An 11,804-nucleotide genomic window follows, 5' to 3' on the forward strand; every position below is an offset into this window, starting at 1 on the left:
TGGAAGAATGGTTTTAAAAACATAAATTTCACTTCTGATTAATGAGGTCCAGTATGTGCATTTAGATGTACAGTTTTTTTACAGGTATTTTTAGGTCTCATGGTGGAAGACATCCTGTTTTTTTTTAATATGGTACGTAGCAGTTAGTGCACATTGGGAAAAACAATAACCTACCTTGTTTTGCATTTACCTGTCAAAGCAGTCGAAGACCATACAACAAAATCCCTTGTTTTGCAGTGTGGCCCTTCAATCGGGTTTAGTTGAGCTAAACTGGCGGGTACATCCAGGACACTAATGGGAAACATGAATGCGTTGTGTCACTACACTGCCTACATCTCTCAAACCTGCCTGTGAAAACAGAGAAAAGTCAATGTTTTGACACAACGAGGGTGGAAGTGCTGGTGTTTTGGGGTACATGTTATTACCCTGAGCTGGAATTAAAGTCCTCAGACGATCAAAAAAAACTCACTTCCTTTTCCTGAGGCTGTCCACTTCCTCTTCAATTTCTCCTTCCTGTTCTTCTTCAGCTGTTGCATCTTCTTCCTGCTCTTTTCCATCTTCCTCTGCATCATCTTTTGCATCCTCCTCCTCATGTTTCTTCTCGTCCTCCTGCGCCACACTGGAGCGAGTCTCTCCTGTGGCCTGTTTATCTGCGTGTTTGTTCTGGAGCGATTCGTGCTGGTGCTGATGTGCATGTGATCGCAGAGAGTTGAGGAGACACACGGTCGCAGCCGAGCTGAAGAGAGTCCACAGCAGAAGCGGAGCTGGCATCTCACGGGCATGTTCACCTACATGATGCAATAACCGAGGCAGCCAAGCATTCGAGCTGCGCCTCAGAGGAGCCTTATCCTGATCGACAAAAAGAAAGAGATCTAGATGACATTTAAAACAAAAACAAGATGGTTAAATCTTTGTTAATCAACACATGACTGTTTTTGAGTGAGAAGGAGAGAGCAGAGTTAAAACATAAATACAGTATTTGAGGGTCAACTCTCTTGACTTCAGCTGATAGGAACATCAAAAACATCATAGCAATAGATAGTAATGACATTTAAAAACAAACTTTGAAATGCTCTTCAAATAATGAAATAAATAAATATAGATCATCTAGTTTTAATTTCCTGATATAAAATATATCCAATTCATAGCAATTCACATAATCAACAACGAAAAACATTGTTTTTAATATCCAATACTTTATCTTGCGTATGTATTCATTATTCATTCATTATCTTATGTATTCATATAAGGCTGCAAGATTAATTGAAAAAGAAATTAAAACTAAAATCACAATGTAATGATTTTTAAATACGAATTTTTTACAGTGAAATATTACATTAGAAATATTCATTTTTTTAGTAATGTTTATATGATTATTATTATTAAAAATAATTCATAGCCATAGTGACATAAGCACAACATTTTGGCCAAATTGTGCAAAAAAGGAGCAAAAATTTATATTTTTAAATCACAATTTTGGTTGTTTTTTCCCAAATTGTGTAGCCCTATTTTCATATATAGACTAAAGATCAAATTAATTTTACTTTAAATTGTGAGGTACTAGACAATAACGCTCGTAAAATAGTTACATCTTTGTAAATATCAACACTTATACCAGTGCATGTTTACTAAAAAATATTACAAAGCATTAAATTGGCATGATTTTTGTGCAAACACAATATTTTAATGACAGTTTCATTTTGATTTGCCCTCATTATTAGTGCTGTGTTCAAAATATCGATATGACGATGTATCGTCACAGAGATTTGACGATACGAGTATCGATACAGCTGGCCCTGTATCGATATTGTGGCACGTGTGCAGCAGTGGACCGCGCTTAATTTGTTTAAAATTTTACAACGTTTAAAACAGAGTAGAAAAGTGCGAGGTTTCTAAAAAAGAATGAATAGAGCATATATAGGCTACAACAAGGTTTAATCTGGCCGCAGAGGAACACAACTGGGTTGCCTGATATAAAGAGACATGCTGGCACAGACGTGCATGTTCGGCTAGAGTCGCTTTTAACTCATGCATCTTCGGAAGCGGAGCTGCGTGGAAAGTTACAAAAAAATGTGCACACCGCCACGCGAATGACGTCATTTGCCGCGCGCACCTAAGCGAACTTGCGGACGCGTCGAGTATAAATCAGCCTCGAGCGTGTGTGCGTTAGATACTTTTTATACAGTCCATGGTTAGATACAGTGAAGACAGCGCGTTAGTTTAGAACTCTTACATTTTTTTTTTTTTATTGTAGAGAGTGTTAATTTGTGCAATGATAACCTACCAGCAATGTAAATGATTTTTTAAATATATTAGAATGAATGCAAACGATCAGAATATTGTACCTGGTGGGGAGTGCACAATGTAAACATGAAACATATGCAATTACCTATATTGTACTGTGGTACAGTTATGGAGGCCCTTTATAATGCAGAGGTCAACTGCCTGCTCTGCCAATAGTTAGAAATGGCACTATAGTAAGCAGTGTTTAATAAACAGCTGTTTTTCTAAATTCTGCTGAGGTGAAATTCAGTGCAGTCATGTATCGTGATACGTATCGTGGCATCTATATCGTGATACGTATCGTACCGTGACTTTGCTGGTGATACACAGCCCTACTCATTATATCACCTCTCTATAAATAATACAAACACAGTGTCTCTTGATGTCACCTATTAAATATGTCTGTTTTTATCTATGCTTTTGCAAGTTCAATGAAAATGATTCAAAAACCCTGTTTGTTGAATCAAACTATCCTGCAGATAACAGACGGTGAACTTTAAGTCTGTTTGTTTTCCTGTGAGCTTATCGACATTCAACATGTGCCCCAATTTAATTACACTTTCACTTTTGACAGCAGACTTGTTTCTTACCTTCAAACCATGTTGAACCAGCATCTGTTCAAGGTAAGAGTCACCAAGGTGCACCATGGGATAGAACTCTTCCACATACACCCGTCTCCACCATCGCTGGGGATATGACCTAAACACACACAAACACATCCAATATGACTAAGTCATAAAGACAGAAAATGCAACCAATGAGGCTAAACATTAATCTTAACTTTAAAAAATATTACTTGAATTAAAATAAATGTTAATTGAATAAAGAAATATAAAAACATATGTATTAAAAAACATTTATCTCCTTTGAGAGAAGTTGAAATGCTAAAATCATTAAAAGTAAATACATTAAAACTAATAAATAAAAATAAACATTAACTAAAAAACGAAACTAAACTAAAATTAAAAAAAATAAATAAAAAATAAAATCGGTGTGCACTCACCCGTCCTCTTTGGGCTCGCTGAACCGGTATTTGTAGCGGTGAGCTCGGAGGTACGCAGGAGGCTGTTTGCTGAACGGATACTGAGACTCATCTGTCTGAATGAGTCTGATCACTGCTCAACACACACATGGAATATTTTCACAGTATAGTATAAAACACTGCATCTTGTTCAGACCGATGCACTGGATGCATTTAAATCTCATGCATGCAGAAGCGAACACACGTCGTCTCACCGTCTTGTTTGCCCTGCAGGAGTCTGTGTAGGAGGCTGCTGAACCAGGGGCTCTGTGTGTGCGGCCCAAGAGCAGCAAACCACATCTGCCAGTCCAGCCTGGGCTGGTGTGGAGCCACCACAGGGGGCGCTGTACTCATGTTCCCTGGCTTATACATGAACTCGATCTCCTGCAAAAATAAAAAAAACACCAAAGACTTACTGACCACAATCATATTTGTGACCCTGGACCACAAAACCAGTCATAAGGGTACATTTTTCGAAATTGAGATTTATACATCATGACCCATACAATGTATTGTTGGCTATTGCTACAAACATACCCGTGTTACTTATGACTGGTTTTGTGCTCCAGGGTCACATATAGTTAGATTTACAGTAGCAATGTTTACATGGTCTAATTTCAGTCAATCCGTATTAATCCAATCCGATTTTAGATTCTGAAAGTTCTTCAATCCTACTGAGCCATCAGTTAAATTACTAACAGATTATTTGTGTGCATGTAAATGTAGCTAGTTTTAATTTAACCAACTGAATGATTAACTTCACCTTGACATGTTGAAGCTGGTGCATGTAGATACATTCTTTTGAAAAATTCTGAATAGTTAATATTTTTTGCAACTTTGGGGCTCCTTGCTGCAGAGAATCTACATACTTCACCTTTAAGATCCTGGTAAGATGATATTTCATTGATTTAATGTTTGAACCTACAACTCTTAAGTTGCTAGCCAGTATTTCAGACCTTTTTTGGATATGATTTCATATTCTTCATGAAGTCTCTCCTTCACATACAATTAAATTATGTAATTCAGACAATACGCTCTTCTTCAAATACTTGTAAACTGACCGTCCATGTGTTGCGATCCATACTGCCCTCAATGACCACTTCTGGACGGCCTCCGATGCCGGTCATCCTCCGGAACAATCCGTATGAGTTGACCAGCTGGTAACGGTCAGTCAGCTCAAACGCTGTCCGGACGCCAGGCCAGAGGTTACTGTGTGCATCATACTCAAAGTAGGTGTAGGGAACCTGCACACACACTTCATTATTAGAGTCATGATTTTTAAATAACTTAAAGGGACAGCGCATTCAAAAACATAAGAATTCTGTGCACTACACTACAACTACTACACTACTACTTCATTGTGTACACTACAAGTACACAATGAAGTTATCCTGTATATTGAACATGTGGAAGCATGAACTAAATTTTGATAAATAAAAATGCAGAGGGCAAGATTTTTGGTAATAAATTTAATTCAATTCCTCATAAAAGCTACTGTATGGTTTGAGAAGACTTGAAATATGGAGACTTGATAGATGTACGGACTACTTTTATGGTCCATTTTTGACTTTTGTCACCATCCACTTTTCTGAAAAACTAAAAATTATTAATTATTAATTCTGCTATTTAACTCATCAGACAGGTTTGGAACTGCATGCAGGTGACAAAAAGCAGACATTTTTTTTATTTTGGGGTGAAATATGCCTGTAACTAAGCAAAATATTTTATTTTAATTAAGCAAAATATAATAAAATACATGTACACTTATTTTATTAATTTTCATTTAGTTTGTTGAAATACTAAAAGTAATAAATAGAGCAATTCCAAGAGGGTCCTTGCACCATTGGTGCTCGGGCCCTAAAAAAAAAAAAAAAATTGAAACTAAAACAAATAAAATATAATAATAAAAACAACTAAAAACATAAAATGACTAAAACTTTCATTAAAACAGAAAACATTATAAAGCTAATTAAAAATATTAATAAATGCTGTACAAGTATATTAATGATACTAAAACAGCACAGACAGGAAGTTTACTGACCAGACTGATGGCAAACATGGAGACTGTAGCCGCAGCCATAACTGCCCACTGGATTGTGCTCCAGAGACGCCATAACACTCCTCTCACACACGCACACCTGCAACAGAAACATCTGTTCTACCAGGATGCCATCTAATGGACATACTGAGCCAATAAATCATACATAACCCACATCACTCACTTAAACATGGAGGAAATGATCTCCCATGTGAGAGACAGCACGCCAATCCAGATACTGGGCACTGTGACTGTCTTCAGAAAGCCGTTGAACTCAAAATACATAAATGCTGAGGAACAGGAACACAAAGAGAGATAAATCATTCTGAACAAGAACTGAACTCAATCAGATATTGTCAGGAACTTCACCTGTTTTGGAGGAGACGCTTTTGTTTTCCCAGTCCACCTGCAGGTCAAAGTATTTGACGGTCCAGTAGCCAAGCAGAGCGTATGTGCCGATCTCTAACATCACAGCCAGTCTAGACAACAGAGTCTGCAATGATGCTGGAAAATAACAATAAAATAAGGAGTTGTGGCTTTTTTTCACATCTTGACCTAACAGGGCACAAACATACATTTCCATCTTCATGTAGTATTTGAAATTATAGTACTGTATTGTTTCTTGAGCAGCAAATCAGCATATTAAAATGATTTCTGAAGGACACTGAAGACTGGAGAAATGATTCTGAAAATTCAGCTTTTTATCACAGGAATAAATTACATTTTAAAATATATTCAAATAGAAAACAGTTATTTTCAAATGTAATAATATTTCACAATATTACTGTTTTTACCATATTTTTGAACAAATTAATGCAGCCTTGGTGAGCATAAGAGACTTCTTTTAAAAACATAGTGTAACGTAAGTGTGTCCATACTGCTCTTGGTCTTTGGCGTGGGTCTTCGGAGCCAGAAGTTCACATGTTGGTCATCCAGCAGCGACAGGCACAGGGTGATGGTGAGAATATTAAAGAAGTTATAATTCCCAGACAGGATGATCAACACCTGAAGCAGGACCTATAAACCACCAAGACATCACACTGATGCACAAACTCATGGGAGCTCCTCAATTTCTGATCAACCACACACACACACACTCACTCACCTGCATGTAGAAGGCGGCGAGTCTGTGTCTTCGTATGGGGCTGAAGAACATGAAGGGAACGGCGATCTCGATAACAAACGTTCCCACCACACTGAGCTTCTGGAGCCACACCGGCAGCTGATGAGCAAACCAGGCCAGCGGGGTCGGTATACACTGGGTCTCATAGTGATAGGTCAAAGCTGACGAGACAATAACAGAATATAGGTGAGCGGACATGAATAATTTGATGTGTATTTTTTTTTTCAGACACAATAAAATCAATACATAGGCATAGTGGCAACACTTTCAAAACTTCCATCGGATTTAGTACTTAAACTAAAATATTTCTTAGCTCAAACAACAAGGTCATGGGTTCGAATAATAGGGGAAGATGGTTGCTTTGGATAAAAACGTCTACCAAATGCATAAATGTAAATGCAAAATAAGTAAATATACACATTCTCCTGAAATTAAATAAATACAAACAAAATTAAAAGAATAAATAAACAGGTAAGTAAAGCTCACTTTAAATTCCAGAGTAGAGACATCAGTTACCTCAACATTTAGGATTACAAATAAGTCTTAGAATTAAAATACTATTTAATTATGAAAATTAAGGTGGAAAGGAAACTATAAAATAAATGTAATTCATCTTCAAAAAAATGATATATATATATATATATATATAAAAAAAATCAAACTAGAGACATCATTTTAAATAACTATAAACATTAATAATAATAATAATAATAATAATAATAATAAAATAGAGACTTTTATAAAATATTATTTATAAAAGATTAAAAGATTATGAAAGTCTTGACTAAACTACATGCTTAATTTAGCAAGTTTTGGGGGGTGAAATATATTTTTTAATCTACTGTTATGCAAAAAATGTTTTAATTCTTGGCAGTTCAATAAAACAATGACTTAAAAAACCATAGATTTTGCTTCCAGTTCATTTGTCACACAAAAAAATCAACGCCAGAGCACTGCATTTTGGGACACTGTATGTTACACTGTGTCACATACTGTAAAAACAGTAGTTTTAAATACATGCTGAACCAGGAGCAAATCCAGAACACGTGGAAACAGATATATTCTCCAAATCTCAGCTGATTCCTCACCGGTCAGGCCCCACCAGGTGGGACAGCGGCTGGTCAGTTTGACGACACCCGACACAAACATCAGCCGAAACAACAGCCAGCGCGCCAGCCAGAAAGTCACGCTGTCATGGAGACGCACCTTTGAAGACCAGGGCATTTTCATGGGAGCGATGAGAATGGCCAAGAAGCCCGTCTCCAGCAAGAGGTTATCCCTGAGATCAAGATGTTTGACACATTCTAACTCTGGCTTCTGATGTGCTGAAGTCATTTCACATTAACACAGACGTGGTGAGACTACTGTAAATAATACTCAGATATCTCTCAAGATCAAGATTGTTTTGTTGCTATGGTTGGAAAGCAGTTAAACAAAGCCATAGACAGTTACATAATAGACATAATTTGGGGAATAAGAACACTTGTGAATCAATAAAACATCTGGTGGTGCACCAGCAACACACTGACAGAAAATCTAATACTTACCACTGAAAGTATAAGAAGACTTGGCCAACCTACAGAAACAAGAAGCATTACATTTCAGTACCTTCCGCATTAACTTCTAAAATCACATTTTTTCCCTTGATAAGCAGTATTCGTGATACCTACTGGTCAGCAAATATGTTTTTTTTAGGTAATGGTCAAAAGCAGGTTGAATATATAGCAAATATAATATAATACAACGGAGTTTAAAGAAAGCAAATGAGACAAAATTACGTGTGAAATTATGTGAACTGCGTCTGTACCTGGTAGAGCGACAGATAGAGTATCCAGAGCACCAGGAAGACTCTGCAGTCTCTGAGCACCGGCAGAGCCAGAGTCATTAAACTGAGCAGAGCTCCGGTCAGACTCAGCAGCTCCATGCACTGCTGCGTGTCCAAACCCAGACGAGGACCGAACCACAGCAGCGTGGGAGAATCCTTCAGCTGCTCCACAACACTCTTCCCAGACACCCGCAGCTGCCACCGCGCCGGCAGCACGCCCTCGTTCCCATACAGACCTAAAGACAGACAGAGATCACATGGTCAATGCCACAAAATCAGTTTTGAATTGTGACCTAAAAATGGTGCAGAATCTGTAGGGCTGCCCCCTAATAGTCGACTAATCGTTAGTCGACCAGAAGAGGCTTGGTCGACCAAAATTTTATTAGTCACTTTATTCGCAGAAAAGAAAAGAAAAAATCCACAGGTGAAGTCATGCAATCCGTGACTAACAGATCGTTAATGGCTAGTCATTGGTAATACAGTACATTGACGGGCAGGACATCCAAACGCTCGACTGTCATTCAACGACCTCTCAAATATGGCTTATCATCTGAAATATGTAAGAATTAGCAACTTTACATGGCCGCTCAATCTAATGTTAACCTAGAGAAATGTCAGCTATTCAAGTGTCTGTGTGGAAGCTGAACAGCAGCTCGCTCACTGCAGTTTCATTTATTTGACAAATAATTCTGTATTGTAGTGTCAGGGGCATTATGCATTTATTATTTTTTAGGGGGCACGGGTGAAGGGGAGGGGCTATCATGCTGGTCATGTGACACACAGCAGCCACAATACCACTGTATAACTGATATAGGCTTATGTCCCTACTGAAGAAAAAAAAACAGTAAAACCATCACAGAAAATTGTAATGGTTTCCACTACAAATACCATTACAAACTTTACAAACCATCAACATTTAACCTGTTTCTGTAGTGTGTTTTGGGACATATTCCATTAGGATTTATTGGTTTTAACAAGCCACCAATAGAAGGCAACCAATTACCGGTAGAGACCAACAGGGTTCATTACAGTTTCCAGTAACACCAATACAAGTCCCATTATAACCAGTAAAACCATTACAAATTTTGTAATGTGTCTATTGTTTTTTTCAGCAGGGATTAATAAATTTTTTTTGTATTCAAAATATCCCCCAAATATATCATGAAATATCTTGATTCTCAAGTAAGTAAATGCATTTTACACCTTTATAGATTGTTAGTTGATTTATAATTCACGACAAACTGTGCATTTCACCCAAAATTGTTTGGTGTGATGTGATGCAGCCTCCTTACTGTTTTTCTCTGACACATTCATAATTATTTCTTCTGCCGGTGCGCTATGTATGCCATTAAAGGCTCATTATAATGATTTAAATGGTTTATTAATAAACGTGCGATTAGTCGACTGATGCTTCAAATGAACGACTATTGGTCGACCAGAAAAATCCTTAGTCGAGGGCAGCCCTAAGAATCTGAAATTAGATTTATTTTATGTCATAGTGTTACTTTAAGTTTTATATTTTTCATAATCCTTAAACTTTATTTCCAGGTTTCAGGTCCCATATTGTTTATGTGGTCTCAGACTTTTGGATGCCACATAGTTCTGAATGATTACCATATTCATACACTATGAAATTTATATGAAATTACATGAGAAAACATGACATATGCTATACATGCAATATTGGTCATATATGCTAGACATAATGTACAGTGGTGGCCAAAATGATTACCTCGTGCAAACAAAAATCTCACTGGATTATTACAATTAATGAAAAATGAATGTTTGGAAATGTAAACTGTTATTTCCTACTGACACACTACAGCAAAAGATAGAAATAATTGACTTAAAATCATTTTTAGCTGCTGTGAAAATACTAGTGTTCTAATCATGTTGGCCACCACTGTACATTATGAAATTTACATGAAAATACATGCGAAGACATGACATATGCTATACATGCAACATGACAATACTATAATAAATGTGTGCATATATGATTTCCGATATATGAAATGCATTTCCTCTTGAGTGGAAGTATGGCTGTAATATTCAGACTTCCCAGATTTTAATATAGCATCTTTGATTTTACAGTCTGTATGCTTCTGAACAGGCGTCAACATGTTCTATCTAATCTGAGATGTTTTGCACAGACAGTTCTGCAAGACATAGTAAATATGGGTCCTTTAAAATACTTTAATCGCTACTGTATCCCTACACCGCGAAAGTAACGTAGGTTACTGGAATAAACATCCTGTAGACTTGAACAAACTATTAACTTACCTCACAGATGAGCATGTCCATTTAAAATGTATGTCTAAAAGATTTGTACTGCATGTGTCACTGATGAACTTGTGCTCACAGGCAAGTTAAACAAATCTTCAAACTCACCTGGAATCTGCACGTAAAGAGACGCGAAGGCAAACATATAAATAGCAGACAGGCACCACAAAAACATGTGCCTCGGCAGCCTTACATCTCCCATTTTTTGTTCAGTAAACTCCTAAAGGAAACAGATGGAGTAGGATTCTCCTCAAGATGGATATCAGGAAGCTTGGAATGCACAGGACTGACTGACTCTGAGCGACACGTCTGACGTGCAGGAAAGCGCGCTGTTTGCCAACGAATCCTACTATGGCGAAGACTTGGCTCATGAATATTAATTATGTCACGCTCGGGGAAGTGACGTTGGAGGACTGGCGAATTGATGATCCCTGCTGGAGTAACCGTTTGACTTTTCATGAATATGTATTACGTCAATAGACGCTCGTCCGTGAGAGCAGCCGATTGGCTGAAAGGCAGACGTTGGAAAGTAGGCGTTACAGAGCGGAACCCTTGTTAAAGGGATAGTTCATCCAAAAATGAAAATTTGATGTTTATCTGCTTACCCCCAGGGCATCCAAGATGTAGGTGACTTTGTTTCTTCAGTAGAACACAAATTATGATTTTTAAGTCCAACCGTTGCAGTCTATCAGTCTTATAATGCATGGCAATGGTAACAAAATCTATGAGAGTAAAAAAAACATGCACAGACAAATCCAAATTAAACCCTGCGGCTCGTGACGACACATTGATGTCCTAAGACACGAAACGATTGGTTTGTGCCAGAAACCGAACAGTATTTATATCATTTTTTACCTCTAATACACCACTATGTCCAACTTCCTTGAGCGCGCGCACAGCATCCGGTGCGCGAGGTGTGTACACGCTCTGGCGTAGTTTACGTTAATGGGTGTGTTGATATCCAGCCGAAGAGCAATCAACCATAACTTCAGGCGAGCAGGCTCACAAGTTGGGAATACGTGGAAAGTCCCCACTCCCGAATGAGTTCGCGCGAGAGAACGTAATCTTTTAGTTTTAAGTCGGTTTGAACAATCCGGATAAGCACAAGTAAGTACCATTTTGATTAGCCGTCATACCTACAATGACTGTGCACTGTGTAATGAGTGACGTATACGCGCGAGAGATCACTTCCGGCGCTTGCGTAAACTACGCCAGAGCGCGTACACACCTC

General features: G+C 37.8%; 1 protein-coding gene across 2 annotated transcripts; it reads right to left on the minus strand.

Moving 5' to 3' along the window:
• Positions 1-128: 128 nt before the first annotated feature.
• On the minus strand, positions 129-10,892 carry lmf2a (lipase maturation factor 2a). 2 transcript variants are annotated; one of them, XM_016483615.1, is made up of 15 exons: positions 10,682-10,892; positions 8,273-8,526; positions 8,013-8,041; positions 7,554-7,744; positions 6,448-6,626; positions 6,221-6,359; positions 5,712-5,846; positions 5,527-5,632; positions 5,346-5,442; positions 4,366-4,548; positions 3,520-3,688; positions 3,287-3,398; positions 2,874-2,982; positions 577-849; positions 129-543 (listed from the first exon to the last, which is right to left on the minus strand). In XM_016483615.1, the coding sequence occupies exons 1-15, from the start codon at positions 10,773-10,775 to the stop codon at positions 466-468; spliced, it is 2,148 nt and encodes a 715-aa protein (XP_016339101.1). In that variant the 5' UTR covers positions 10,776-10,892; the 3' UTR covers positions 129-465. The 2 variants fall into 2 exon arrangements, with proteins under 2 accessions (XP_016339101.1, XP_016339100.1); XM_016483614.1 differs by having other exon boundaries at positions 129-849.
• Between the last annotated feature and the right edge of the window lie 912 nt (positions 10,893-11,804).

This window comes from Sinocyclocheilus anshuiensis, unplaced genomic scaffold (genome assembly GCF_001515605.1).
Source record: "Sinocyclocheilus anshuiensis isolate Anshui unplaced genomic scaffold, SAMN03320099.WGS_v1.1 scaffold733, whole genome shotgun sequence".
NCBI lineage: Eukaryota > Metazoa > Chordata > Actinopteri > Cypriniformes > Cyprinidae > Sinocyclocheilus > Sinocyclocheilus anshuiensis.